The sequence below is a fragment of the Amyelois transitella genome, chromosome 17, assembly GCF_032362555.1.
Source record: "Amyelois transitella isolate CPQ chromosome 17, ilAmyTran1.1, whole genome shotgun sequence".
In the NCBI taxonomy this organism is placed as follows: Eukaryota; Metazoa; Arthropoda; class Insecta; order Lepidoptera; family Pyralidae; genus Amyelois; species Amyelois transitella.
This window is the reverse complement of record NC_083520.1, coordinates 1,597,373-1,625,210: the sequence shown is the minus strand read 5'-3', so window position 1 is coordinate 1,625,210 and position 27,838 is coordinate 1,597,373. Positions and strand designations below refer to the sequence as shown.

At 37.4% G+C, this 27,838-nt stretch overlaps 1 protein-coding gene across 1 annotated transcript; it reads left to right on the top strand.

Moving 5' to 3' along the window:
• The first annotated feature begins 213 nt into the window (after window positions 1-213).
• Window positions 214-27,227, top strand: LOC106139205 (protein bicaudal C homolog 1). The gene is made up of 20 exons (XM_060948962.1): window positions 214-248; window positions 384-453; window positions 2,107-2,186; window positions 3,231-3,293; window positions 3,903-4,052; window positions 4,621-4,734; window positions 6,295-6,420; window positions 7,126-7,236; window positions 8,095-8,202; window positions 9,184-9,361; window positions 10,082-10,285; window positions 10,996-11,175; window positions 15,630-15,712; window positions 16,433-16,535; window positions 19,315-19,407; window positions 20,659-20,801; window positions 23,717-23,833; window positions 24,197-24,335; window positions 24,735-24,854; window positions 25,252-27,227. The coding sequence occupies exons 2-20, from the start codon at window positions 387-389 to the stop codon at window positions 25,356-25,358; spliced, it is 2,286 nt and encodes a 761-aa protein (XP_060804945.1). The 5' UTR covers window positions 214-248; window positions 384-386; the 3' UTR covers window positions 25,359-27,227.
• The last annotated feature ends 611 nt before the right edge of the window (window positions 27,228-27,838 follow it).

Here is a 27,838-nt window from a genome sequence, read left to right as displayed (position 1 = left end):
TATTTTGACAACGGCTATTACATTTTAGTTTCGAATCTAACAGACTATCTCCCCGATGCCAAAAAGATAAAAACAATCGATGGCGTTCCAGTTGAAATTATTATCGTGATCGCGGGGTTGTTTATAAATGATGGCTAACTATCACACAGGAAAAGAGACATGACCAGTAACAATACACAAATATCATTAAAACATTTCTTACAGAACATTTGGACGAGTCACAAAAGGCCCAAGCATTCTTCCATCAGGTCAGTATAAATTCATATTATTTGTGCAATATTACTTACCTATTTTATAAAAATGTAACTTTTTAAATACTTACATACCCCTGACGCATTTGTATTGTATTTGTATAAGTAGTTGACTGAATACTCTATCTTTAGGTTATGACGGAAACAAATACGCTTGTAAATTGGCCTGCTCGTCTTAAAATTGGAGCTAGATCTAAGAAAGGTATGTTATATTTAACATTATTTTAAACTAGCTGCTTACTGCAACTGCATTTTTTTTCAGAAAACACCTTTGTTGATCCTGAAGGAATCTTTGTTCCTAATTTTGATCCTGTAGTTTTTGAGTTTATGCGTTATACACAAAAATAAAAGTCTATACAATAATAGTATATAGATTATATTAACCATTAATTTGCTTATTTTTCATTAGAAATAAGAGTAATTCGTTAGTTGCTGTTACGTACTTTAAATTTTAATAAACGATAATGTACTTACCGTTTTTTTGTAAAGTATAAAACAATAATTCCTTCTTTATTATACCATGTGCCATAAGTTTTGTTAAGAGTTTTCATAAGTATGTACCGTTTCTGAACGCAAATCCTAATTTCCAAAGTGAGCAGGACAACGAAAGGGTTAAATTTTGAGGTCTGGCGCCAGCGCGAATACCAACGGCGCCAGTTTGGCGCAGTTTCAAAATTTCATATTTACGACGCTTGTCCGTTACTTACATTTTGACTATTTTTGATAGTTATTTATTAAAATTTAATGAATTTACAATGGTTTTTACGAAACTATGTGATGAATTAGTGTACGACGTAATCAAAAAGTTGAGATGTAATAAATTTATGGATATTACTGAATATTCAGGTAAGATTTGATGTCATAATGATTAAAATTATTCTGTTTAATTATACAGTTATCGTAGCGTAGAATTTGTTAGTCTTAAAAAACATTTTTAATTATGTCGTGAAAGCATTGTGTTCCACGTTTTTTTTTACATGTAATATGCATTTTGTGAACACAAAAAATATTTCCGGCATAATTCAGACCATAATAATTAGTAAGTAGATTTTTACATTCATACTATCTACCTACCTCTGTGGTGCATGAGCGAGGGTGATAAGTTAGATTATAATTGTTTATTGGAGTTGAAAGTAAACCAAAACACGAAAATTAAACGTAAAATTTATTTCTCAGAGGGGTAGGCACAGACTTCATCTTTCGATTTGCCACGAATCTGATCTGATAGATACTTACTACTTTCGCTTCATTCACATTCGATCGTTCGATTTACAGCTAATTCAATAAACATAATATGAAGCATACTTAGTAGATGTGGAGAGGATGGATGAAAGTTGGTCAATTGAGAAAATTATACAAGGAGAGTGTGAATGGGAACCGTAGGTAGAATGGTAGGCCTAGACGAACCTATTTTCAAATCAGGGATGTCCGGCCAAAGCATCAGGAGCAATGTGGTTGAAGCGAAAGAAGGTGGTATTCATGGCAAGTGAAAAGGCGCAGTCTCTGCCTACCCCTATAGGAAATGACTTTTATGTTTCATTTTTGTGTTGGTTTATTTCCAATAAACAATTATCCTATTTCATTATCAACCTCGCTTATGCACCACCTCTCTGCCTACCCCTCCGTATGTATGAGACGTTCTTCGAACAAGCCCGCGATAGATATGATTTTATGTAGCACTTACATACAGACAGACTATACATACATACGTCACGTCTATATCCCTTGCGGGGTAGACAGAGCCAACAGTCTTGAAAAGACTGAATGGCCACGTTCAGCTATTTGGCTTAATGATAGAATTGAGATTTGAATAGCGACTAGACAGACTATAGAATTGTTTTTTTTTTTTGTTTAGATCCCCACGTTCGTGTAGCAGGATTACCCGACAATGTTAAGTTGGCTCGAGAGAAGATTATGCAGTTGCTGGACACAAGGGTAAAATGCTAAACACACGTCTATATCCCACCGAGGTAGACAGAGCTAACAGTCTTGAAAAGACTGAAAGACCACGTTCGGCTGTATGGCTTAGTGATGGAATTGAGATTCAAATAGTGACAGGTTGCTAGCCCATCATCTTCAAGAAAGATCGCAAGATTATAAGTCTTTTCCTTATTCGCCTTTTACGACATCCATTAGTAAGATGTGGCTTATTCTAAAGTGCCGGTAACCACACGGTAAAATGCTTAAACATATTAAATAAGAATGAATTATTTTATTGCTACTATGTTTAAAGTAATTAATCAGTTAATATTAATAGAATAGAATAAGTAGATATATTTTTGAAAATTGGATACAAGGTATCACTTATTGACAAATATAAAAAAAAAAAAACAAAATTTTCTATTCATTATTATAGGATGTTTCATATCGCTTAATAATTGTAAACGTGTTAAAAAACGTATGGTTTAACAACATTGGTTGACGTCAAATAAATTACTTAAAACTAAGTTTGCTGCCGCTTCCAAGGCGTCAGTGCAGAAGAAGCGGTAACAAACAGTCACAACTGTCCTTCTTGGCGACATGATGATATTGTAATGGTCGTAAAACTAAAGACGTTGCTGTAAACTGGACAAATACTAAAGTCGGTAAACGAATCCCGGGCCGCCAAGTATAATGGCGGATGGTGCAATTGAGAATCATGAAGATGGGAGAGAATGAGAGTGATTAATGAGAAGTTCATGGCTGCTCATAAAAATGTGCTGTCTCAGACTATTGTGAAAACCAATAAATCGGTAGAATTAATTTGAGAATTAAATATATTTCGTTTTTTCCGTCCCATCATGGCGTTCTCTGGTCACAGATAAAGCTAAGTTTCGTTTCTACGGAATATGCGCTAGTTACTAAGGTTATTTAGCGCGTTATACTTTGTTGTTTAGTCGTCTCTAACGTTATTCATAATAAAGTAATGGTGGTCAATCTGTAACAGAGGAGATGGTACTCAAAAATATGTTCTTAAGACTAACATGGAATTATTTTCAGAGTAACCGCGTCACCATGAAGATCGATGTTAGTTACACTGACCATTCTCACATCATCGGGAAAGTAAGTAATGTTTTATTTTACTTTCAAATTTATAAATGTTACATACATATATGTGGGTAATCACGTCTATATACATGGCAAAATTAATTTATTAAGACCATTTATTAGGGTAATGAAATGAAGGTAACAATTTTTATACGTAGTTTCAAAATTGTTATCTTCATTTAATTTTAATTAAATTTAGCTTTCAACATAAGTGGAAGTACGACTTTGTGTTGAAAACTAAATTTCTTATAAATAAAGTAGATATGGTTAATAGTTAAAGTATGTGGTGGATTAATGAATTATTATAATTTATTTAGATTTCCTTTTTTTTCTCATGGCTTTTTTCAATAAAAAGACGTAGGTACCAAGGTCATTTAATTCAAGACCTAAAAGATATACTTAAAGATTTAAAGTGACTAGCTTTTACCCGCATCTTCGCCCGCGCGAATTTAACGCCACCTACAAAAGAATATAGGTTTTTCGCAAATCCTACTTGAACTACAGTTTTTGCCAGCATGAAATGTACCCTATGTCCTTCGCACTCTGCACTATACATGTATACAATTTCATGCAGTTCAGTGGTTTTACCGTGAAGAAGTAACAAGCAAACTCACTTCTTTCCAGGGCGGTCTGACGATCAAACGCGTGATGGAAGAGACCGGGTGCCACATCCACTTCCCGGACTCCAACCGCACCAGCACCATTGAGAAGAGCAACCAGGTCTCCATCGCCGGGGACATGGAGCGCGTCGAGAGGGCCAGGGCGCGAGTCAGGGTAAGGAGCGGATTCCAAGATAGATAGATAAAACTCTTTATTGCACCATATGAGTAAAACAGCACAAAACAGAATGATAAGATGGTACAAAGGCGGACTTATCGCTAACTAGCGACCCGCCCCGGCTTCGCACGGGTGCGAAATTCGGAAAAAATTATACAAAATCCTTCCTCTTGAATCACTCTACCTGTTACAAAAAACCGCATCAAAATCCGTTGCGTAATTTTAAAGATTTAAGCATACAGACAAACAGACTAAAATAGCGACTTTGTTTTATACTATGTAGTGATAGTGAAGCAATCTCTTCCAGTCAACTTTTGGGTGGAAGGAAACCAAACAGGAGATTGGCGTTGGCGCAGAGCAAGATAAATAATGTTTAAACATAATAAAAGCCAAAGCCACGCCCTGAAGCATAGTATTTCACCTTTTTGGTATTGCTGGAAATGCTGGCTTTTAGCAAATTATGAGTCGTAATTGAGACTTAGTCAATAAAAATCTTGCGAATCTCACGGGGTCGCGGGATCCCAAAGTTAAAAGATGTAAAAAGTAAACTTTTTTTTTTTTCAAGGCATTGACCCCTCTCGTGTTCTGCTTCGAGCTACCAATCGTGTCGCCGTCTCAGCCGCTGCCAGACATCAACTCTCCGTACGTACAGCAGGTCCAGAAGCAGTATAATGTGCAGGTGGGTGCTAAACTAGTGTTGCAATGCGACTTTAATACATACATATGGTCACGTCTATGTCCCTTGCGGGGTAGACAGAGTCAACAGTCTTCAAAAGACGTTCAGCTATTTGGCTTAATGATAGAATTGAGATTCAAATAGTGACAGGTTGCTAGCCCATCGCCTAAAAAAGAAACCCAAGTTTGTAAGTCTATCCCTTAGTCGCCTTTTATGATATCCATGGGAACGAGATAGAGTGGTCCTATACTTTTTTGTATTGGTGCCGGGAACCACACGCGACTTTAATTATTTATCTAAAACTTTATTGCACAAAAGAAATGTACAATAGGCGGTCTTAATGCCGTTTGGCATTCCCTACCAGTCAACCAGCTGACCAAACAAAAAAAAACTTTAAGTTGGTAGTGCGATAAAGTGCACATTCATACTGAAAAATACATACATGATACCTAAAATACATTATGAATACATATACATACATAAAATATGAAATTAGGATGACCCATTATTGATCTACCAAAGGAAGATTAACAGCTTTGATAAAGTAACAAATTGCAAATTGTTTGGGGATTTTTCCAAGATAAAATAACTAGGATCTGCATCTTTGAATTATATGTATAGCTATGCCCTGCGACTTATGTCGTGTGGGGAAAGGCATTTAGTTTCCCAGTTTCCTTTCGGGTCCCACTAAGTTAATGTATAAATTAACTCTTCTCTGAGTTACATAGTTTAATACATATGCGAAAACTAAGGTGTGTAGGTTTTCCAGCGTGAGGACATTGCACATCCACACAACTGAATCACTAACCTGGTTCTTCGTTTTCTTATTAATACTTATACTAATAAGTTATTAATAAGTTACATCAATGTAAATAATAATGAATTAAATTGAAATAAACACGTCATTGAATCCTTTCACATCAATGTAAATAATAATGAATTAAATTGAAATAAACACGTCATTGAATGCTTTCACATATTACCCTAAAGGTCTCGGCATTATCCTCCTACGTCTAATTCACACAGTTTATAGTTCGACCGACCAAGCTACATACTTGATCTCAGTCTACAATGTCACATGTTTCGTTTTATGACTTGAAATGTTTGTTGCGATTAATCATACATACATATGGTCACGTCTATATCCCTTGCGGGGTAGACAGAGCCAACAGTCTAGAAAACACTGAATGGCCACGTTCAGCTATTTGGCTTAATGGTATACCTATAATTTCAACCAGCTGCGCCCGCGACTTCGTGGAATAGTTATTTTGGGTATCATTGAAGCCCTCAAGGATGAATAATTTGCCCCATGTTTTTCACTTAGTATTCCATTATTTCTTTGCTCCTTATAGTTGCAGCGTGATGTTATATAGCCTAAAGCCTTCTTCGATAAATGTTCTATTCAACGCAAAAATATGTTTTCAATTCGAACCAGTAGTTCCTGAGATTAGCGCGTTAAAACAAACAAGCTCTTCAGATTTATTATATTAGTATAGATAAACAAATAAATTTTGATATGTAATGGGAAATCAGCTAGTAAATAAACTTGTGTTTTATTGTCAGGTGATGCTACGCAATCGTCCGAAGCTCCACGCCAATTTGTTGGTAGTGAAGGGCGTCCAATGGGAGGTGCAGGCTACTATGGAGGCCACCAGCTTACTCATGAATTATATGTGCGGCCCTCTAGCGGTGAGTTTACCATCATTAGCTACCGAATACATACATACATTTATTTTTTATTTCTTTTTTTAGGGCCTTTTATACGTTATGTACATGACAGTCCTATATTATATAAGAATAGGTACATACTAAGCTTCAACATACATACATAAAATCACGCCTCTCCCGGAGGGGTACGCAGAGACTGCATATTTCCACTTGCCACGATCTCTGCATACTTCCTTTAGCTACCGAATAATGTAGAGTTTTTAATGAACACGTATTTTTTTTGGCAAAGAACTTTGGTTCGAAGGAAGATATTGAGACCCAAATTGTGTGCTAGAGAAGCGTAGAGGCTGAGGGTAACTAGGAAGATAAATCATCTTAGTTTTCTTTTCTTACCTTTTACAACTTTACTTACTTGTACGTGAAAATTATAAGGTAAGGAGAAAAGTAGATAAATAAATAACTTTTATCAAAAGAGAACCGCCTCCAATCGATTACCTTTTTTAAAGTCGGTTAAACCTTCTCCTAATTGTAGCAAGCACTGTCATGAAAAACGGCTCAAAATCGATTCAGCGAGATAATTTCGAACAAATAAAAACATACTGAAAACCACCTTTTTATATTGAAGGCGGTTAAAAAAATCTGAATTTTGAACTTACAAGAAACGTTAATACTCCCAAGTTCAAAAGTATAACTGATAAGTAATACGCAATTTTTTTTTTTTTTCAGAGCCAAACCCACGTGCAGATGTCTCTGGAGATCTCCCCGATGCACCACGCCGTGGTGGTGGGGAGGGGCGCTGAACAGCTGAAGATTATCATGAAGGGAACTAACACACAGGTACTTATATTACACACAACTTGAATTTTATTGTACTTATTTACTTTCAAGGTTGCTAATTTTATGCGTGATACCTATATCACGTTATACTAATTAAAATTAAATTATTCCCTTTAACAGCGTATTAAAAAATTTAGAATTACCGTTTAGCAAAATCAATTACCTAATTCTTGTTGTGCCGTGTGGTTCTCGGCACCGATACCAAAAAGAATAGGACTCCATCTCTTTACAATGGATGTCGTAAAAGGCGACTAAGGAATTGGCTCATATACTTGAGATTCTTCTTTTAGGCGATGGGCTAGCAACCTGTCACTATTTGAATCTCAATTCCACCATTAAGCCAAACAGCTGAAGGTGGCCTATCAGTCTTTTCAAGACTGTTCTTTTCAAAGCTCTGTCTACCCCGCAAGGGATATAGACGTGACTATATAAATGTATGCATGTATAATTATTTCCATAATCAAGTGTATGTTTGCATGCTGTGTGTATATTTATAGATTCTTATACATAGGTACATACATACATATGGTCACGTCTATATCCCGTACATTGCGCGGTAGACAGAGCCAACAGTCTCGAAAAGACTGAATGGCCACGTTTAGCTATTTGTCTTAGATCCTTATACATACATACATAAAATCACGCCTCTTTCCCGGAGGGGTAGGCAGAGACTACCTCTTTCCACTTGCCACGATCCCTGCATACTGATGATGGTGGATGGCTGAGCGTTGGACCAGCTTAGAAAATGTATTAACACCTTTTATATGAACGATGTATGTACATTATATATTGCTGAAATGAGTCAATAAAACCCTATTTTTTATACTTAGATTGTAATTGTTAATGTTGTCTAATCAGATCATGTTACCCGATGCGGACGACCCCAACATCCCGGCCATCAAGAAGAGCTGCGTTACCATCACCGGGAACATTAAAGACGTTTACACAGCGCGCCAGCAGTTAGTGGTGAGTTGGATGACTAGCTGACAGCTTTACTTCCGTAGGAATATTCAGGCATACATACATATGGTCACGTATAGACGTGATCGGGGATCCTGTCTACCCCACAAGGGATATAGATCCCTTGTGGGGTAGACAGAGGCAACAGTCTTGAAAATAATGATAGGCCACGCTCAGCTGTTTGGCTTAATGATAGAATTGAGATTCAAATAGTGACAGGTTGCTAGCACATCGCCTAAAAAAAAAGAGGCCCGATTTTGTAAGCCCTATCCCCTAGTCGCCTTTTACGACATCCATGGGAAAGAGATGGAGTGGTCGTATTCTATTTTGTACTGGTGCCGGGATCCACACGGCACACACACATATTCAGACATAGGTATGTGTGTGTTACTCTAGGAATTGTGGCATATGCAATAGCAGGCGAGATTCTTCTTCCTACTGCCGTTAGTCCCTGTTACATCCTCACCACTCTGAACAGGAGCTCGGGTTATGCCTTGTGTCAGGTTATTACACGAAGCGACTTCCGTCTGACCTCTGCAACCTTTGCAGGGGAACCTAATTCTTGGATCATGGTGACACACATTCAGTTGCCTTAATGTACTTTATATATGTATATTTTCACAATACCGAGAATGAGAAAATGGAACCAATTCCTTGATACATACATATAATCACGTCTATATCCCTTGCGGGGTAGACAGAGCCTACAGTCTTGTAAAGACTGATAGGCCACGTTCAGCTATTTGGCTTTAAAATAGGATTGAGATTCAAATAGTGACAGGTTGCTAGCCCATCGCCTAAAAGAAGAATCCCAAGTTTATAAGCCTACCCCTTAGTCGCCTTTTACGACATCCATGGGAAAGAGTGGTCCTATTCTTTTTTGTATTGGTGCCAGGAACCACACGGCACTTCGGTGATTCCTTGATATCTAAAAATATGTGTGATATGATGTTTTATGTTACTTATAAACTCATTTTATATTAACAGGGCAGCCTCCCCCTCGTAGTGATCTTTGATGTGCCCGAAACGCCCGAGGACACGTACCGCATCGAAAACGACACAGCCACCAAACTGATGCACAAGCACAACGTGTACATCAACATACGTCGTAAACCCAAGCAAGGGATCACATCTGTCGTCATTAAAGGGATTGAGAGATGCGCTGGTAAGTAATCTTAATTGTCTAAGATCATGTAGTAGTCATTTGCGGTTTAACATACATACATATGGTCACGTCTATTTCCCTTGCGGGGTTAACAGAGCCAACAGTCTTGAAAAGACTGAATGGCCACGTTCAGCTGTTTAGCTTAGTGGTAGACATTGAGATTCAAATAGTGACAGGTTGCTAGCCCATCGCCTAAAAAAGATCCCAAGTTTGTAAGCCTATCCCTTAGTCGCCTTTTACGACATCCACGGGAAAGAGATGGAGTGGTCCTATTCTTTTTTGTATTGGTGCCGGGAACCACACGGCGGTTTAAAATTATTTGTATGTAAATTAGCGCCTGTTACTATGATCCTGGATAGGGTAAGTCAGGTTTTTACACGAAGCGACTCCAGTGTAACCTTCGCGAACTTTGTATAAAACGCAACGCTAAAATAACTCATAATGGATCATGTTGCCACCTAGTTGCCATGTGCATGTTTTAACTCACCGTAATAGCATCGGTTTGTATTCAAACTAATGTACATAACTCATAAAAAAGTCATCAGTAAACCCGTGCCTAACGCTTCTTATTTTTTTTCTTGGTGGGCTTGTTAGTAAGGGGTTTGGGTTTAGAAATTTTAATACGGGTGCGTCGAGCCGAAAGTTTGAGAAACCCTGCTAAAGCATATTAGAAAAAAGTTAATGCTGAGAAAAAAAATATTGTATCATCTTTGCTTGCAGGCGACATTTACGAAGCCCGCCGCGAACTCCTCGGCGGCGAAGGCTCCCCGATAACAGCGGAGATCCCGGAGTCCTACAACATCCCTTCCATCTCCAACAACTCGATGCCCAACTTCGGCCTGTTCAACCCGTTCAGCCCCACACACGCCGCCAACATCAACAACTCGCCTTGTTCGCCATACAATATGCAGCTCAATGATATAGGTTTGTTATTCTTTTTGTAATGTCACTAGAGGCCGCCCGCGACTTCGTAAGCGTGGAATCATTCCCAAGGGAACTCCAGGTTAAAAAGTAGCCTATATGTTGTTCTGGGTCTTCAGTTACTTACATACCAAATTTCATCGTAATCGGTTCAGTAGATTTTGCGTGAAAGAGTCATACTGACATACTCACAAACTTTCGCATTTGTAATATTAGTAGGATGATATATTGATGCCTCTTTGTCATTAAGGTGCGCAGTTTGTAATATATGTGACTAACATGACGCTACTTTCCTGGAGAGCTTTTTCTCTCATCTTTGAGTCAGTCTCTAAGCCAGTTTTAAACATTGACGTGGCATTGCACTAATCGAAAGTGCTTATTGTCTTGCTCTCATGACATTCCTGAAACAAACAGAGTTGACAGAATGCGCCGGTGACCATACGGAACCCGTCATATTCTTTACTTGCTATAAGTAGTCAAAAAATTATAAAGAAATCTATAACATGATTGCTTCTTCTTAAATTTAAGAGCTAACTCTTGTCGGTGGAGTTAAGTGGAGCTTCCTCCATTCATCTCTTTCCCCTGTAAATTATTTTACTTGCTGGTATTTCGTGACGATCTCTCTTTGTTTTATTTGATCGAAAATTTTTATTCTTGGACATCATCAACATGGGTGCAGAAAGTCAATAATTGAGTGTTATTTCCCCAATCAGGCGAGGAGCTAATGATGTGCCGGCCGGCGTCGTACGGGCTCGGCAGCCCCGCGTTCGCGGGCCCGCTGTCGCCGCCCGCCGCCGCCTGGCCCGCGCCCTCCCCGCAGCCGCGCCTGCAGCACCTGCACTACCCGCCCGCCGCCAGCCCCGCGCGGCTGTACCAGCAGGCGGCCTGGCCCCGTGAGTACTGTGTGGGACATCTCTAGCCTGCAGCACCTGCACTACCCGCCCGCCGCCAGCCCCGCGCGGCTGTACCAGCAGGCGGCCTGGCCCCGTGAGTACTGTGTGGGACATCTCTAGCCTGCAGCACCTGCACTACCCGCCCGCCGCCAGCCCCGCGCGGCTGTACCAGCAGGCGGCCTGGCCCCGTGAGTACTGTGTGGGACATCTCTAGCCTGCAGCACCTGCACTACCCCCGTCCGTGTGTGTGACAAAGACTGGCTATTGTAGCCCGTTCCTTCACCGGGGCAGCTCTCTCTCAGCAGGACAAGAAACAGCATCTTCACTTACCTACTAGCTAAGCGCCTTGGAACCGTGGTTATTGGAGAAGGATACTTCTTCCAGGTTTATATGGAAGCAAAGATAAAACCACTATGCAAGTTTCGGCGGCGTTGTTGTAAAATTTCAATCGAGGCTTATATACTCTGGATTCTTTTATTCGAAGAACTAGCAACTTGTCACTTTCGATAACATGCTATATACATGATACTAACTTCACAGGATTATGGCTGAAAATTCGTGGTTTGTTAATAAGCGTGTCACTGAGCTACAACATTCATTGCTTGTTCACGATTGTATATACAAAATGTTATTGCCAGATTCATGTTTTTTATTCTAATGTCTTTTGATAGCAATTAAAAAGATAATTAAGGAGGACCGCAACTTAAAGTCTTGTTCCAAAATTTCCAGAGTATCTACAATAAACAACACCTGCTGGAAGCATATTTAGACCAAAATCCTGATAATACAGCCATTTGTGTTTCGGAATCATGGCTAACAGAAGAAAAAACAAGTTTAATACGATTAAATGGATATAAACTAGCAGCTTCCTTTTGTCGTAAGGAGCATGACGGAGGCGGAGTCTGCATCTTGTTACAAGAAAATATAGAATATAATGAAATAACTGTTATTAAAAACATGTCTATTGAATACTGTCTAGAATTGTGTGCTGTTGAATTGCCTAAAGACAATACTCTGTTAATATCTATATACTGGAATGGAATAGGGGCCGATACCTTTAATTCTCAATTAGAAAAGGTACTACTCTATATCTGTAAAAATTACTCTAAATATAAAATAATTCTTGGTGGCGATTTCAATATAAATACCGTTAAAAAAAGAAACAATTCTAAAATCAAAAAGTTTCTTGATAAAATGTCAGAATACGGATTCACTCAACATATTAATGAACCTACACATTTCACAAAAACATCAGCAACGTGTATAGATCTAATCTTCACAAATTTCAAAGAAAACATACGAACAAGAGTCGAAAAATTAGGATTTTCAAATCATTCTGCCACAATGTTAAGCATCAAGTCGGCCCAAACAATTTCTAAAAGACCGTGGTACACCGAAAAAAGGATATTTAATAAAAAAAGTATACATTCATTTAAATCAAAATTAAAAGAAATAAACTGGCATGAAATCTTAATAGAAAATAAAAATATAACAAAGAATTATGAATTATTCCATAATAAATTAAAACACATTCTTGACCAATATATGCCTAAGCAAAAAATAAAAATACAAAAAACATCCAATAAACATTGGCTAACAGTGGGGATAAAAAAATGTTGTAAAAATAAACGTCTATTAAAGCTCCTCACTATAAGATCAAATAGTTATATACTTAACAATTATTATAAAAAATATGAAAACATTTTAAAGAAAGCAGTGGCTACAGCAAAAAAACTCCATTACAAAGATCGCATGAATAAATCACAAAACAAAGTCAAAACCATGTGGAACATAGTTAACGAACTTACAAATAAAAAAACTAATTCGGAAAAAAATAACATAACCTTGCGAATTAATAAATCAATAATATCTGACCCAATGCAGATAGCTAATACCTTTAACGACTTTTTTGCATCTATAGCTGAAAATGGCAGGAGAAATAGTCTTGGGAGACCTGTACATTGTCCTGCTGAAAATAGCATATTCCTCCGCCCCGTAGACGAAAAAGAAATTCATAATATTATTAAAAACTTAAAAAATAAAAGGAGCCATGGCATAGACGAACTACCGCCAAACTTATTCAGGGAGTGTGCAGATGAACTAACCGTGCCTTTCACTTTATTAATAAACCAATCCTTTAACGAAGGAGCTTTTCCGGACCTTCTAAAAATTACAATAATAAAACCTGTCTATAAGAAAAATGAAAGGACTGACCTTAATAATTACCGACCGATAGCACTGCTGCCAACAGCCTCAAAAATTTTCGAAAGAGCCATGGCAGACCGAGTATACAAATTCTGTGAAAAGTATAACCTACTTGATGAATGCCAGAACGGTTTTAGGAAAAATAGATCTACCGTTTTAGCTGTCTTTAAATATATCCAAGAAATATTAAAAACACTAGATAACGGAAGGTATGGCGTCGGTATACTACTGGATATGACGAAGGCATATGACCGGGTCCTATACAATATCCTACTAGATAAATTGTATGGAGCTGGGATCAGAGGACCTGCACACAAGTGGTTTGCTTCTTACCTTACGAACAGGAAGCAATATGTTGAAATCGAACATTATAATTTTGACACAAAAACGATCCAAAATGTCAGATCTAACTGTGTGCCGATAAACACTTCGATCCCCCAAGGAAGCGTACTCGGATGCCTTTTGTTTTTGTTATATATCAACGACCTTCCAAAAACAATAAAGGAGCACTGTGTCCTGTTTGCTGACGATGTCTCCATATTAACATCAACTATCAATAATAGTAATGACTTTTATAAACATCTAACAGAAACCCTCACTAAAACGGAGAACTGGTTGAGTGACCACAACCTGGAAATAAATTATACAAAAACTAAATTAATGGTTTATCACCCACATCAAAAACCATCACTAAACCTAAAAATTAACTTTAACGGAACGGACTTGGAAGTGATTGACGTGTTCACCCTGTTAGGTATAGAAATAGATAGCCATATGAACTGGAAACCTCATATCCAAAAACTTTGTGCTAAGTTGTCGAAGTTTGCATATGCTCTCAGAGAAATAAAAAAAACAACAGACGTAGATGCTGCACTCACTAATTATTACGCTTACGCCTATTCTTGGCTTAGTTACGGCATAATTCTGTGGGGTAATGGTACCGACTGGGATAATGCTTTTACACTTCAAAAACGTCTGATCCGAATTATAGCTAATATCCAGCAACAAGTAAGTTGTAAAGCCTATTTCCAGCGATTAAAAATACTTACCGTGCCGTGTATCTATATATTAGAGGTATGTAAATTCGTCCGCAAATACCCACACTTTTTTGTAAAAAGAAAGGATATAGCCACTAGATATGCATCTCGACATCAAAACAGGCTACTACTACCTACATCGCGCCTCCGACTTCACTCGTCTGGTCCTCTAGTTATGTCCGTAAAACTGTACAATAAGCTACCAGAGACTATAAAAGAAATAGACAGTTATAATACATTCTTGAAACACCTCAAAGAATTTCTCATAAAAAAGTGTTACTATTCTGTAAAGGAATATTTAGAAGACAACGAAATAAACAAAATAAAGAAATAAATGATATAGACGTGATTAATAAAAAATAATGATGTACACAATAATTAATTTGTATAATAAAAATTATCTATTATTAATTATAAGTTAAATAAACCTAATAAGCAATAAATAATAAATACATACTACAATAAATAAATACTATACATGCATGATGAATACTCAATTACAATTCAAAAGTCCAATTCTATACATAATAAGTATCTATTTAATAAAATATTAATATAAAAATATGATTATAAGAGTAATTCTTTATCTATTTATTCTGTAATATTAAAAAATGGCCCCTCTTTCATTGCAGTGCCCGCCAGGGCCCTTAATGGTTCGATATTATCACACAAACATCTGTATTTTACATTAAGGAAGCAATAAATAAATAAATAAATAAAATAAATAATTTATCTATCAATCTTGCCCCATTAATGCTTGGTCGGTTCCACATGAATTACGTGCAGTGCCGTGTGGTTCCCGGCACCAATAAAAAAAAAGAGAGGACCACTCAATCTCTTTCCCAATGATGTCGTGAAAGGCGGCTAAGGGATTAGCTTATATATTTGAGATTCTTCTTTAAGGCGATGGGCTAGCAACCTGTCACTATTTGAACCTCAATTCTATCAGCCTTAGATTTTTGAAGACTGTTGGCTACGTCTACCCCGCAAGGGATATAGACGTGATTATACGTTATGTTATGTCTGAATTATTCAACTATCGACATAAATTTAAATTCAGTCCAATCGACGCTTTATTTTCTACATCTTAACATTCACTATTAATACAAAAATTAAGCCAAACAGCTCAACTTGGCCTCTCAGTCTTTTGAAGACTGTTGGCTCTGTCTACCCCGCACGGGATATATCACTTTATGTGCAAAAATTTGACAGCGATGACGGCCACTGCAGACATGGGCGGAATGCAGCAGCCAGTCATGATGCAGCAGTACCAGATGCCGGCCGAAAACCGACCTGTAAGTGTTATCAAACTAAATAGTAATTAATTATTAATATTAACTAATACGTGCCGTGTGGTTCCCGGCACCAATACAAAAAATAATAGGATCACTCCATCTCTTCCCATGGATGTCATAAAAGGCGACTAAGGGATAGGCTTACAAACTTGGGATTCTTTTTTAGGCGATGGGCTAGCAACCTGTCACTATTTGAATCTCAATTCTATCATTAAGCCAAATAGCTGAACGCGGCCATTCAGTCCTTTCAAGACTGTTGGCTCTGTCTACCCCGCAAGGAATATAGACGTGAACATATGTATGTAGGTATTAACTAATATTTTTTTTTAGTTTGTTCATTAGGTATTTCACTTTTTTTTATTAATTTTTAATATTACCGAACTAATATTTTTTTAAGTTTGTAGTTTAGGAGTTTTACTTATTTTTTAATTAGGTAGATTTATTATTAGTATATATATATATATATATAATATGTATATAATATAAATATATAGATAAAATTAGTGCCGTGTGTGGTTCCCATGGATGTGTATAAATATAGATATAATATAAAGTTACATATATATATATATATATATATATATATATATGTAACTATATATATATATAATATATATATAGTTACTATATATATATATATATATATATATATATATATATATATATATATATATATAATATATATATAGTTACTTCCTAATCAATATTCCACTTGTACAGACCACACTAAGCCAACTGCTGAACTCCAGCTCGCAGGCGAGCAGTGGTTACCAAAGCAACTTCACGGGCAGCAGCGTGTCCCTCGACGCTCAGAACTTGTCGGGTGAGTTGGTCAATCAGTCATTCATTCATACATAAAGTGACCATACGTCCCGCTTTCGGCGGGATTGTCCCGCTTTCAGGCTGTCTGTCCCGCTGTCCCCAGCGAGAGCAAAAATGTCCCGCTTTAGCAAACAAACCAAATTTTTATACTTATTTTATATCAACATTGCACTCAAATCTCGCTGACGAGAACAGTCAGTCAAAAATACCTACTAAATGTACAGACAAAATATTTTTACTGTTTTATCATATGTATAGATAATTATTTATTAATAACTTATATATTAAGTATATAGTACTTATATTTTTTTATATACAAAATTCAATAAGCGTCCCGCTCTGACGCAAAAAAAAATGGTCACGTTATTCATACAGTCAATCATGGAGCTCAATGAGAGTGTTGCCACTGCACCTTCGGTCAACAGTTTTAAGAATAGATTAGATGAAATCTCCAAAGTTTTGGATACACACGCATCAGCTTAATAAGCTGCTAGTGAGTTATAAAATAAAATAAAATAAAATAAATAAATAAATAAATGGAGCTCAATGAGAGTGTTGCCACTGCACCTTCGGTCAACAGTTTTAAGAATAGATTAGATAAAATCTCCAAAGTTTTGGATACACACGCATCAGCTTAATAAGCTGCTAGTGTGTTATAAAATAAAATAAATAAATTAATTCAAGTTTTGTTACCGCTTCTTCTGCACTGACGCCTTGGAAGCGGCAGTATACTTAGTTTTTAAATAATTTATTTGACGTCAACCAATGTTGTTATACCATAGGTACGTTTTGACAATTATTAAGCGATATATAGTAGGTATCCTATAGTAATGAATAAAAATTTTGAATTTGTTCATTCATATAGTCACGTCTATATCCCTTGCGGGGTAGACAGAGCCGAAAGTCTTGAAGAGACTGGTGGACCACGTTCAGCTGTTTGGCTTTATGATGAAATTGAGATTCAAATAGTGACAGGTTGCCAGCACATCGCCTAAAACGAGAATCCCAAGTTTATAAGCCCATCCCTTAGTCGCCAATTACGCCATCCGTGGGAAATGAGGTGGAGTAGTCCTATTCTTTTTTAATGTTGGTGCCGGGAACTACACGGCACTTAATTTGTCAATCAATTCACAACTTCTTTTATTTCTCATGGATGTCGTAAGAAGCGACTGAGGTTTATGCTGATGAACTTGGGATACTTTTAGACGATGGGCTAGCAATCTGACACTATTTAAATTTCAATTCTATCATCAAGCAAAACAGATGAACGTGGCCTATTGGTCTTTCGAGACCGTTGGTTCTGTCTACCCCGCAAGGGATATAGACGTGATTATTTGTATGTTAGTATTATATGAATTCTCTACTCGGCCCATTACACGTGTAAGCTTTTTGCACTCGAATTATTCCATTAGTTAACAACAAAAGAATATTCCACGACTTCTAATTAGAACATGTGTGTATACTACTGATTAATTGTCAGCGTTTCCCGTCTGTCCGTTTAGCATTAATTGATTGATGTGTGGGGTCCCGGGAGCCTTGATCTTGCATTTTTAATTAAGAGCTATATTCGCTAATCTTTGTGTTGTTATGAGATGACGAGAAACTTCCATTCTCTTCCAAATCCTAGGTGTTAGTAAATAAATAAATAAATATATACGGGCCGTGTGGTTCCCGGCACCAATACAAAAAAGAATAGGACCACTCCATCTCTTTCCCATGGCTGTAGTAAAAGGCGACTAAGGGATAGGCTTAAAAACTTTGGTTTCTTCTTTTAGGTAATGGGCTAGCAACCTGTCACTATTTGAATCTCAATTCTATCATTAAGCCAAATAGCTGAACGTGGCCATTCAGTCTTTTCAAGACTGTTGGCTCTGTTTACCCCGCAAGGGATATAGACGTGACCATATGTATGTATATACGGGACAAATTACACTGAGTAAGTTAGCCTCGAAGTAAGTTCGATACTTGTGTTACGAGATACTAACTCAACGATACTAAATTTTGTAATAAATACTTATATAGATAAACATCCAAGACCCAGGCCAATCAGAAAAGTTCTTTTCTCATCATGCCCTGGCCGGGATTCGAACCCGGGAACTCCGGTGTCACAGACAAGCGCTCTGCCGCTGCGCCACAGAGGCCGCGTCAAATAGTGACCCAATTAACCGCCAGTGTTTGACCTAATTCTGTATTTGAAATTCCTGAAACGCGTCCGGCTGGTTATTTTTTTTTTACGGCCTGCATCGTGAGATGTCAACATTTCTAGCCAATTAGAAAATAAAATAATGTACGAAATCACGTAGATCGTCATGGAAACGAATAGAATGACACAGCACAAAAAGACACTTTGCTTGCTCCCTTGCTGCGAAGTTTTCGACTATTAATTTATACTATTATTCGACACTATTATTAAATATATTATTCGACTATTATTAATGATAGATGTCAGTTAGATAGGAGAAATTTCGGATGTACGCTTTTGACATAACACGAATGTTATTTTAGTATACTGTGGTATTTTTCTATTGATTAATAGATATAAGAATAGGTACTCATAAAAAAAGAATAGGACCACTCTATCTTTTAAATAAACTTGAGTTACTTCTTTGAAGCGAGGGCTAGCAACATGTCACTATTTTAATCTCAATGTCTACCATCAAGCTAAACAGCTGAACGTGGCCATTCAGTATTTTCAAGACTGTTGACTCTGTTTACCCCGCAAGGGATATAGACGTGACCGTATGTAGGTATGTATTAATTGATCGACTTGTTAAAACCAGGCGGCGATGGCAGCGTGGTGACGCCATCAGTGTCTCCGATCAGCAAGACTCACTCGCCCGCGCCCTCCGCAGACACGGAGCGTGACCAACACGGTGAGGAACGATCTGTACTAAGTAATATTATAAAGCTGAAGAGTTTGTTTGTTTGTTTGAACGCACTAATCTCAGGAACTAATCTAGTTCGAGTTAAAAAATTCTTCTTGTGTTGAAAAGACCATTTATCGAGGAAGGCTTTAGGCTATAAAACATCACGTTGCAACTATTAGAAACGAAAAAATAATGGTAAATGTGAAAAAAAACGGGGAAAATAAATAATAATAAAGGCGTAGGGACGTGACGACCCCATCGCCCTCTGTGGAAGAGTTTCCTTCCCAGTGCCGTCAGTCTCCGCGGGGCGGCTTGTGGCGAAGCCGTTGGTGAGTGGCGACACCACGGACCCTACCTCCTGGGGAACATACAGACATGCGCCATACACATACACACAGTGACACTTTCCCCGCCTCTGGCTTGCCTTAGTCGGCTGGCCAGAGTGGAGTCGCAAGAGCAGATCCTATGCTCCAGGATTGAAGAGTATTGCACGTAATGGCGTAATAGCGGGGAAACCAGCACGGGGTCATACCTCGTGCTCGTGAAACCGGGGCCGCACCTCTCGGCATCCTATAGCTGCTTTTAACGTGTTGCGCCCTGGCCGCCGCATGGTGGCTTATTTAGGGTGCCCACAGGCTGCTGTATAGCCAATGAGCAGCGAGTCACCATCTGCCTAATCAAAATTACGTGAGAGATTTTCGAGGCAGATGTCCGTATCTCACTCCATAGCCCAGTAATCCAATCCACTAGCATCCCATCCGTATGACCCAGACCAAGTAAATCCCTCCCTGGCAATAGTTTGGCAGCTGTGGAGGGCTGTCCGACAGATCTCCATAGCTGTGCCCATCTCACTCTAGAACAAAAGGTACCAAAGGGCCTTCATGTTGGCTTCGGCCCCATGAACGCCTCCCAAATGAGCGGGTCCCTATGGGCCCGAGCACATTTTATATGTACCTACCAACATAATAATAATTAATATATACGGGACAAATTACACAGATTGAGTTATACTATATCTTATAATAAATACTTATATAGAAAATTATCCAAGACCCAGCCCAATCAGAGAAAGTTCTTTTCTCATCATGCCCTGGCCGTGATTCGAACCCGGGACCTCCGGTGTCACAGACAAGCGTATTACCGCTGCGCCACGGAGGCCGTCATACATAGGGAATAGCATTCGTTTTTATAATTGTTTTTCAAATACCTATATACAATGTATGTTTGTATGCAAGTAATTTAATCATTTATCAACAGAAATCACGGAGCTAGCGAATATAATATCAGACTTGCCGCTGTCGGAGCGGCGCGCGGTCGGATGTGAGAAGAAGACGCTGGAAACTCTGAACAAGATGTCGCCGATCTCAGACTATAGGAAGATGAAGGCCGAAGCTAGCAAGGTATCATTATAATCACACTATATCTATACTTATATTATAAAGCTGAAGAGTTTGTTTGTTTGTTTGAACGCGCTAATCTCAGGAACTACTGGTTCGAATTGAAAAATTATTTTTCAAATCGAATAGCAACTTGTCACATTTTGAATCTCAATTCCAACATGAAGCTTAATTTGGCCTTTTTTGAGACTGTTGGCTCGGTCTACCCCGCATGGTATATAGACGTGACTATACATATCTACATACAGCACACAACATATTATTATGTCCCCGTTTTTCTCTGTCTGTGTGTAAGCGCTAATCTCGGAAAGTTGTGGGCTGATTTTGTTCCTGTTTGAAATGTTGAAAAGTGGGTTTTCTAAGTATAGGAAATAAGCTGAAAATAATAAAATATTTGCGCTGGTAAAGAAAAGATGATGCACGCTCAAAACAGACTGTCATTTATTTTTCTTATTTTATTATCTATATTTGTAATATATATCTATATGTAATATATATAGTATATATATATATGTATATATATATATATATATATCACATTACTCATTACTCATTTTATATCACATTACTCATTTACAAATGAGTTCGGAACACTCTAAGGAGTTCGTAACACTAAGGAAGTTTTAATATCAAGAATGCTTTCCGGGCAAAGCTGAAGCGGGTCGCTAGTGAGGAGTGAAGCGTGATCTGACTGATGTATTAAAATAAACACCTTTGCGTTCGTGCAAATTGCTTCATGAGCGTTTTATTTCTACCATATCCTTCACGAATGACACTATGAACTCCCACAATGACACAAACATACGACATGTGCCGTGTGGTTCCTGGTACATAAATTTAAAAAGAATAGGATCACTCCATTTCTTTCCTGTGGATGTCGTAAAAGGCGACTAAGGGATAGGCTTATAAACTTGGCATTCTTCATTTAGGCGATGGGCTAGTAACCTGTCACTATTTGAATCTCAATTCTATCATTAATCCAAACAGCTGTACGTGGCCTTTCAGTTTTTCAAGACTGGCTCTGTATGTATTTAAACATACGTATGGCTCAGTAATTTGTCAGCATCCGCTAAACTCAATTAGGTCACTATCGAAATGTAGGTAATTAGCCGTCAAGTGTACAAGTGACACGGATACGTCAAGTAACCGAGAACCGTTAGTTTTGTACACTGTATGGCAGATTTTTTTGGCCCATAGAGTTGTCTCGAATTGGATTAACTTGAACTTGTTCTAGTCTAGAATCAAACTGGAACTCCCGTTCTGCGTTTAAATTTTTAAACGCCTTCAATTAAAGGTGGTTCTCATTTTGACCTGTATGTTTGTATGATCATCCGCGATTGTTTTCTCACGATGTTTATGAGATCAAGATTCCTCAAGATCTCTTCATGTGATAAGTCCGCTATTGCAAGTGATTTGTTTCTTTTATACTTAGTTAAGTACATATGAACTATTTTCTTGTTACTGTGAAACTCTATGCAATAAAGATATTTCAAACAAAAAATATGTTTTCCCACACCGTAAGAGCATCGGTTAGTATTCGAACTGATGTAATCCGACTTCGGGCCATGTGGCCGAACTGGGATTAGAACCTGTTTGCCTTTTATGCGCATCACGCCTTTTAACCCTACCAATCCGACCACCGACGCTAAATCTCTTTTCTTCACATTAAGTTTCAATCTACGAGTAGGTATTATCAATACATACATATAGTCACGTCTATATCCCCTGTGGGGTAGACAGAGCCAACAGTCCCGAAAAGACTAAATGGCCACGTTCAGCTACTCGGCTTAATGATGGTATTGAGATCCAAATAGTGAAGGGTTGCTAGCCCATCGCCTAAAAAAAGGATCGCAATTTTATAGGCCTATCCCTTAGTCGCCTTTTACGACATCCATGGGAAAGAGATGGAGTGGTCCTATTCTTTTTTGTATTGGTGCCGGGAACCACACGGCACGTATTATTAATTATTCCTTCAAACATGTCTTCTTACCTTAGTCCCTAGGCCAAGTCGACCACACACCATGTTTTGGCGCCCTCGGCCTTGTCCCCGATCGTGTAAAAGTAAATTTCGTCGAATCCTCTTATTTGCCATTCAGAAAGGTTTAAGGACAAGGTTATTTCCTTAAGACGCCCTACACATAATTATATGCAATAAATAAGTGTTTTGTGACTATAGAACATGGCAGCGGTAGCCTTGAAAACATGGGTGAACAAGGAAGCTGATCGAATGAAATAAACAAATCTTTAAGTTTAGCCCCCAATGAAAAATGTGGTGTAAAATGTAATTTTGTGCAAGGAACATACAATGTAGATAACATTGTATGTTCCTTGCACAAAATTACAAATTGTGTAGGTATTTATTTGTTACCTCTAAAAGCTTCGTCAATTTAACCCCCCATCTTGAAATTTCTCACAAACAAACTATTTAAATTATATGAAATTACACGTTCTGTGAAAATGCAGCAGTGTAGTTTGTTTCGCCGCTTATTCTACACATGTAGGTTCTGTGGAAGCGGTATTAGAAATAATTTGATTTAAGATATGTGACGTCAATAAGTGATATCTTGTATCTGTTATTTTGATAATAAATCTGTTCTATTCTTTATGCCATATTTCCATTAAGAATTTATTTTATTGGTTTCTATATACCTAGGTTTATAAAAACAAAAAACACTTACTCGCTGATCATGATATCCCAAAAAACTACTGCGCCAATAAAGGTAAAATTTGTTAAGAACATAAAGTGTAACTAAGACACATTCGCTATAAGAAAGAATTATCCACTGGAACGGAAGATAAATTTTTCGTTTTAGGCGGATGGAGTCTCGGACGCTCTCCAGTGAACGACCATACACACAAGCAATGCTGCAGATAAAATACTGACATGATAAAACTGCATCTCTACATTTCCATTGCAGGCAATGCGTGAATGCGGCAGCGGCTACCGCGTGCCAACCACGCGTTGGTCAGGGTACTACTTCAGCCACACCTCACCTTCGCCCATAAACCTCAACGAGACTGAAGAGGTCACAACTGTGAGTTTACATTAAGTTTCATTCAATAAATCACAGTAGATTCAGCATTTTTCGTAACCATTAATTTATTCGTAAAACTTAAAGACTTATTTTCTAAATGCCTGATAACTAGATACCCTTGTAGGCACTTTAGAATTATTCCTCGCCTTAGGTCAGATTGTAGAATTTAACATAGTTTCCTTTGTCCAGTTATTAATAAATGGCCAAAACCAAAGGTTGTCAAATTTTGATTTTTCCTTAAATTTGGGGAAATCTTTAGGGATTGCTTAAGAACATTTTATCAGAAATCTCTATCTTAGGGCGAGGGAGGCCTCTGCCTGAACATCTAAAATACGAAACGTTGTATATTTTTTGAAATTCTAGCCCGAGAAAGCTTGGAGTAGACCGGATCTAGTTCGGCCGAACATCGTGGAGACGTGCCCGACGCCGCCGCAAACCAAACAATGCCGGTACCAGCAGCTATACGATCTTCTGAGAGATATTGGCCTACATAAGTATATCGGTGATTATCTGCTTTTTCTTTTTGTCGCTGGATTTATTGATTTCAATGCAATAAGTCAACAGGTTGTTGAACCCTGCTTTGATAGTGTTAACTACAATCTAAGCGCACAGACAGACGTTTAGTTCAACTGAAAAACATAATATTCCTGCTTTTCCTAATTTCTATGCATGATTTTTTTACGACCTTTTTGTTTTAGTAGTGGATGTATTCTCGCCGCTTTACTAAACGTCCCGGCGAAAAACGAAGCTTATTCTTATTTGAGCATATAATAAAATATAGTATCGTTGAGTTAGTATCCCACAAGTCTTTTACTTTTGGGCTAACTCAACGTGTTACGTGTCTCTTACTTATTTTATTTTATAATAATTCGTTTAATCCAAATTTTCGATTGCATCACAGACCTATTCCGTCAACACGAACTGGACATGTCTACGTTCGCGTCCCTGAACGAGGCAGACCTCACCGAGATCGGGGTCACCGCTTTCGGCGCTCGTCGCAAGATGCTGCTCGTCATCGCTGGTTTGTTCCTTATGAATGTTCCTTCTGCTTCTATGCTGGTCTGATAGCGATGACTTTACAAATATATATGAAATAACCACCTGCTTTGCCTTCAGTGCATATTGTTAAATCTAATAAACTTGAGATTCTTCTGGTAGGCAATGGGCTAGCAACATGTCTCCTGAATCTCAATTCCCTTCATTAAGCCATCCAGCTTAATGTGGCCTTTCAGCCTTTTCAAAACTATCAGCTCTATTTGGGGTAGACAGTACTGGTAGTCACAATTTATATGTGAAAGGTTTATCCTTAGACATCAATATCTTATCTTCTCTTTCTTTCTTGCTTTAAGGTTAACTGGAGATGTAGTACTCAGTCATTTGAGTGTAGCTAGAAATTTTATTCTTTTCTCCATTCGCAGAGCTGCAAAAACAGTCGAGCAACTACAAACCCTCGGCTGGAACCGAACGGAAACTAATCAATTCGCCGCCGTTCAACACTGCCACGCTGACGCAGGACAAGTGGTAACGCGTCCATTTGATACCTAGTACTGTTACTTCACTGCAATAATGAGCATTTTTAAATAATATTCTTCAACATCTTCTCTTTCTTTACCATTGTCTATCAAATATTTCTATGAAATTAAGCAGACCTTCTTCATGAAAGAAATATCTGTTAATATTAATGAATTCAGTTCAAAATGTTTAGTATAGTGACATGACGTCAATGTTTCATTATTTTTTGTACTGAACTAAATACTTACTTAATGACATTTTGATGATATCATATACGTATAATCTATTGGATGTTTCTCCATAGATGGTTCTGAAGTGAAGTTTTTGATATCAAATATTATATTGACCTCTTTTCAATGTACTATACTCCCCTACAAAATTGTGTAGAGTACGTGGGGGTTTCCCCTTTTTTAATCTTCTATTACTTCACCGATGATACATTTGCAGTGATCTACAGTACGCTAGGTTTGTACTTGATTATTGAATGATGGAATTAACAAATTAAAATTGTGACTCGTTATATCCAAGTCGTATACGCATAATCAAGTATACAATTCGAGCAGTCGACCGAATCAGACTTTATCAAGCTCCCGGCTGACACTGACTGAGGAGAGACAAGACTTATTTAAATAATTATTGTATTTCTCTCTATACGGGTCATTAAATGTTAGATATATATAAGTATCACGCATTCGATCACAGGTCTTTATGATAAGTTTTTTTTTATATAGATATACATATAAACTATGATGATCGTAAAGAACTCTGATTGTAACCCGTGATGATCGTAAGTATGAGCTTGATCGCATTAGTGATTCGTTGATTTTATGAGATTTTTATGGAAACTAGTTCGTAAGTTATTTTTGTTTTTGATATTTTATGATAGCTGAAAGCGATGCGACGATTTGATCTCTATCACAGACAATTGTTGAAGTGAACGGGCGTGGCACCGTTTCTTAATTTAAGCGTTTCACCATGGAATTAAACTAGTTTTAAGAAGAGCATGTTTTATTTTTTGATTTTTGATACATTTTAAACGAATCTACATCAACCGACTATTTTGATTATCATTTATTTGGCTCACCGTTTTACTATTTGATTTATAAATTGCAAAATGTCTGGTACATTACATTTTTATGCTGTATCCGCCAATTGATACATTCCTTTTGATGACATATTTCAAGAATATGATTATAAAGGAAGGATCTTTATTGGCAATTGACAAATTCCCATTAAAATCGTAACATCAAAGTATTTGCTAAAGTTTGGACAGCGTGGAAATAATTTGACTTGATATTAAAGACGACGAATCATTTAAGATACTCAGCGATCCCCGCCAATCGTCCGGGGCCGGGGATTTGTTACACAGCTGCAAATTTTAATCAGTTAACATTTTATATTTATCACCAATCATTATGTTTTTGTGATTATGAATTTAGGTTTTACTTCGTGTGCATTTTTGATTTTAACCATATTAACATGCTAATTTATTATGAATGCCTTGATGTATTGTTTTAAATTCATGTATTTGTGTTAGGTATTTTTATGGTAAACTTTTGGTACATAATGATTATGATTGTAATTTCTGCTGCTAAACAAATATTCCTAAGTCTCATCTGGCTCACCATAGGATTATGTATCAATTTGTTTACTTTATTCTTCTTCATTAGGATCAGAAATGTAATTGTTTTAATCATGAACTTGTGATTTTGATCTTTTTAAAGTATGATTATGAGCTGCTTAGACTTTCTTTTTAGTGATTATGAAATATTACTTAACTGTTAAAATTAATTTGATAAGTTAAAGAGTACATTATTATTATGTTTAAGTATGCATTACCATTTCTGTTTTTATTTCTAAAAAAGTTTTATAAAGAAGTTTTTGCACGATTGTTTTTAAGTTTGCTTGTCCGAGTACAGTTAAAAAATATTTTGCTTTTTTATTTCAATCCCATGATTCCTGTCCTATATACAAAAAAACCTAGATATGTATAAAATACAATACGTAACTCGATAATATTAAGTGATAAGGGAATGATTTGATGTGAAAGAAGATTTGTTACAGGAATAGAAAAGGGTATGTTGAGATGGTTCGGTCATGTGGAGAGGATTATTGAAAACAGGTTGACTAAGCAGATATACATGGAGGGTGTGGAGAGAAAGGTCGGAGTGGGAAGACCTAGACGAACGTATCTTGATCAAATTAAGGACGTCCTGGTAAAGGGTCAGGTCAAAAGTACCCGAAACCGCCGAGCTTGCATGAAGAGAGTTATGAATGTGGATGAAGAGAAGGAAATATGCAGAGATCGTGGCAAGTGGAAAGAGGTAGTCTCTGCCTACCCCTCCGGGAAAGAGGCGTGATTTTATGTTATGTTATGTTATAATATTAAGTTTTGCTAAGTTACAAATCATTGGCCGCGAACTTAGACCTCGCTGAATCTAATGCCGTAGAACTTTAAAATTCTAATAACAAATCCTACACACATTTTATAAA

Excerpts from the sequence above, each read along its gene's own strand:
- LOC106139205 (XM_060948962.1), top strand. The coding sequence starts at position 387 with ATGACGGAAACAAATACGCTTGTAAATTGGCCTGCTCGTCTTAAAATT. Across the intron at positions 4,053-4,620 it reads GGGCCAGGGCGCGAGTCAGG|GCATTGACCCCTCTCGTGTT; the intron begins GTAAGGAGCGGA and ends TTTTTTTTCAAG. Across the intron at positions 16,536-19,314 it reads CGACGCTCAGAACTTGTCGG|GCGGCGATGGCAGCGTGGTG; the intron begins GTGAGTTGGTCA and ends TGTTAAAACCAG.